This window comes from Mesoplodon bidens (genome assembly GCF_964165515.1).
Source record: "Mesoplodon bidens genome assembly, chromosome: 1".
NCBI lineage: Eukaryota > Metazoa > Chordata > Mammalia > Artiodactyla > Ziphiidae > Mesoplodon > Mesoplodon bidens.
The window spans coordinates 32,353,757-32,357,599 of record NC_138176.1 but is presented as its reverse complement, the minus strand read 5'-3'; the positions used below and the strand labels follow the sequence as shown (position 1 = coordinate 32,357,599).

General features: G+C 43.1%; 1 protein-coding gene across 1 annotated transcript; it reads left to right on the top strand.

Annotated features, from left to right (window-relative positions):
* Positions 1-1,846: 1,846 nt before the first annotated feature.
* Positions 1,847-2,646, top strand: LOC308616690 (large ribosomal subunit protein uL22-like). Its single transcript, XM_081233027.1, has one exon. It carries the CDS (start codon positions 1,939-1,941, stop codon positions 2,377-2,379), a length of 441 nt encoding a protein of 146 aa, XP_081089153.1. The 5' UTR covers positions 1,847-1,938; the 3' UTR covers positions 2,380-2,646.
* The last annotated feature ends 1,197 nt before the right edge of the window (positions 2,647-3,843 follow it).

Genomic DNA, 3,843 nt, shown 5'->3' with positions numbered 1-3,843 from the left:
TTTCCCAGGGTCTCAGGTCTGCTGCTCTTTCAGTCTATACACCATCATTGGATGATCTCTTCCAGGCAGTCCAAGTTCAATTACCATCCAAATCCTGCTGGCTCCAAAATCTATAATCCCAGTCCAGTTTTCTCTCATGCGTTCAGAGACATATCTCCAACTTCTGGCTAGATACTTAAAACTCAATGTTTCCAAAACTGAAATTTATAAACTGGCTCTGATAGTCCCCATCTTGGTATAGGCACCACCACCTACCCACCATCCACCCAATGGCCTAAGCCAAAAGCCTGGGTCATCCTCCCCTCCTCCCTCTCCTTCATCAACCAGATCCAGTTCCCACATCCAAGAGATATGACTTTCTTGCTGCTTTGATTGAATTCCCTTCTCTCCATTCCCACTGCGTTACATCCTAATTCAAGCCCCCATCACTTCTTCTCCTAACTGGTCTTCCTGCCTGGAGTCTGTCCCTCCAATCTGTTCTCCACCAGAATGACTTTCCAAAGCAAAATAAGCATGTTCTTTGCCTGTTGCAACCCCCTCAATGAATCTTCATAGTAGGTTTTTTTTTTTTTTTTTTTTTTTTGCGGTAGGCGGGCCTCTCACTGTTGTGGCCTCTCCCCTTGCAGAGCACAGGCTCCGGATGCGCAGGCTCAGCAGCCATGGCTCACGGGCCTAGCCGCTCTGCGGCATGTGGGATCTTCCCAGACCGGGGCACGAACCCGTGTCCCCTGCATCGGCAGGCGGACTCTCAACCACTGCGCCACCAGGGAAGCCCCATAGTAGGTTTTAATCCCTAATTACCTTGTGGTATTTGCCTTCCCTTCCTCACCATCCTCTCTCTTTGCTCCTCTCCACCCCCCCCCAAACAACCACCCTCACCTTAAAGCATATTTATAGTTCCCATGAATGGGCCTTGCTGTTTCATTTAGCCTCCACACTTCTGCACCTTTTGCTCGCTAGCTGGCACTGCCCTCCCTCCCTTCCTTCCTCAGGATTCCAGTCAGAGAGCCTCTCTCTGGGCACTTTCCCAGCTTAGCTCCCTCCCATTTCCCCTCCCCCACCTCTTGCTACTCCAGCTTGCATCACTCTATGATGGATTCAATCATCCATCTCCTCCATGGAACAAAGATTTCCTGAGGGCCCAGACTGCGCCTACAGACCATGGACCCAACTAACTGGCACATCACAGCTGCTCAGAAAATGTTGGCCAAATAAGTGAAGAGATGCTTACAGGTCAGGAACAGAGGGACAGAAGAGGCAGAATTTGAGAAAATGACAGGAGTGTTTGTTTGCTTTTAGTCATGGGGTGGAGCTCCTGGGCAGCATAATTTCCTTTTTAACACTCACATATTGATATATTAAATAAATACATAGTTTATGTACAGCTATATTAAATAAACATGTAGGTTTAAACTAAATCAGGTGTTTTCTTCTACTTGATTCTAGGATAAACAAGTGGTGGCAGGTACCAAAAAATTACAAAAAGCTATAAGGCAAAAACTTAACATTAAGTAAATTCATTTTATGATGCGGGAAACACATGCAATATAATATTTAATGAAAAACCTCAGCTCAAAACTATATATGGCTCTTCCGAGTGGTGAATCCTCTGGTTATCGCTGCCATCCTGGCCTTGGCGGTGCCGATTTCGAGACCCTTGGGAGGAGGACTCTCGAGGCTACTGATTTCTCCCTGGGAGAGGCGTTCTGTGCGGGGAGACGTGTCGGAGTCCCATGCTTTGTGCCCCGGTGCTCTCGGGCCTCAGCAGGGTGCGACGGTTGGGAATGGGGCTGGCCGGGTGTACAGGCAGGCTGTGGTGGTTCTCGACTCCGGAGGTCCGGTGACCTAGAAAGCCCCACAAAATCATGCAAGTCGAGAGGTTCAAATCTTCGTGTTCACTTTAAGAACACTCGTGAAACAGCCCAGGACATTAAAGGTATGCATATCCGAAAAACCACCAAGTATCTGAAGGATGTCACTTTAAAGAAGCAAGGTGTGCCATTCCGTCGTTACAATGGTGGAGTTGGTAGGTGTGCCCAGGCCAAACAGTGGGGCTGGACACAGGGTCGGTGGCCCAAAAAGAGTGCTGAAGTTTTACTGCACATGCTCAAAAATGCAGAGAATAATGCTGAACTTAAGGGCTTAGATGTAGATTCTCTGGTCATTGAGCATATCCAGGTGAACAAATCCCCCAAGATGCGGCGCAGGACTTATAGAGCTCATGGTCGGATCAACCCATATATGAGCTCTCCCTGCCACATTGAGATGGTCCTTACTGAAAAAGAACAGATTGTTCCTAAACCAGAAGAGGAGGTTGCCCAGAAGAAAAAGATATCCCAGAAGAAACTGAAGAAACAAAAACTTATGGCCTGGGAATAAATGCTGCAAAAAATAAATGCAAATAAAAGTAAAAAAAAAAAAACCTATATATGATATAGTGTATATCTTAGCTAAAAATGCAGGCTCCACAGTCAGATTTAAGTTTGAATCCCAGCTTCTTACTTACTACTGTGTGGTCTTGGACAAATTTCTTTACTTCTCTGTTCCTCAGTTTCTTTTACTGTTAGAAGAAAGGAATAACAAAATTTCTGCCTCATAGGGTTATTATGAAAGTTGTATGCTTTCTAAAGGGTTTAGAACAGTAGTTGGCCCTGGTTACCATTCAAGAAATATTAATTAAACAATAATGATAGCTAAATGTTGTTTATTATTAATATTAATATTAATAATGTGAACTATTATTATTAATATAAGATTATAATATATATTATATTATACATTATGTAATGTATGACATATTAATATATTATAATATATTAGAGTTATTATATAATATATTGCAATTAACTGTTATTATTCATAAGTATATCTAATTATATTTGTAAATATATTATTGATCAGTCTATCACAGAAAAAGAGCCTGGAAGGAAATATACCTAAATATGTGGAGTTAAGATTATGGATTACTTTTCTTCTTTTAATTTTTCTAATGAAAAAATATATATTAATTTTATCATGAGAAATAAGTAATATTTTTTAAAAGAGAGATCATTCTATCTGCAAATGCATAAGACTTTTGTTTGAACTGTAGACCACCTTGGCCCAGGGTTTCTCACGGCCTAGTTTAAGAACCACTGCTGCTCCGACGCTCCTCACTCAGGCTTGCCCCAGGTAGTATGAGGCCATACAGGGCTAGCCGTCCCAGCAGGCCGAGATTCCCATGTGAGTTGCTTGGTAACTGGGTAAGAAATCTGAGCGTCCTGTCCTGGGCAGCCTGTGGACTGACAGTAGGGTTGGGGTGCAGGTCCTCTGAGAGCTGTGAGAGGGCTATTGCCTCCTGGAGCTTTCTCTGGAGGGAGAGTCTTCTTCCTCTGAGACTGGCATTCCTCAGCCTGCCCCCACCAGCAGTTGGACTTGGGTCCTCAGAGCAGGGCTCAGGTCATGTAGCTTGGGACCATTAGCTTTGTGGGTACACGATCTCCTCCTCACCTGGCACTTTCTACCTTTCAATGTCTTTGAAGTCTGCGTCATGACTGGCCTGATCAAAAGCTCCATTTCTGTTTAGACTTTCTGCAAGTCCTTTGCATCCCTGTTCTTCTGTGATTTCCATTGGCTTAAGGCCACTTCCCTTTCCAAGTCTCGCCAACTTTCTGGCAGAAGTCCCTCTACAATCAGCAATCTAATCTTATCATATAATATTATATATTATATAGAAATAATACATATTATTTAAAATCATATACATATATCTTTTTTCACATTCTTAGTTTTTCATTCTAAGAAATTCTCAGCCACTAGAAAACTCTACATACAGTCACTGAAATTTCCTCCTGATTGTGTAAT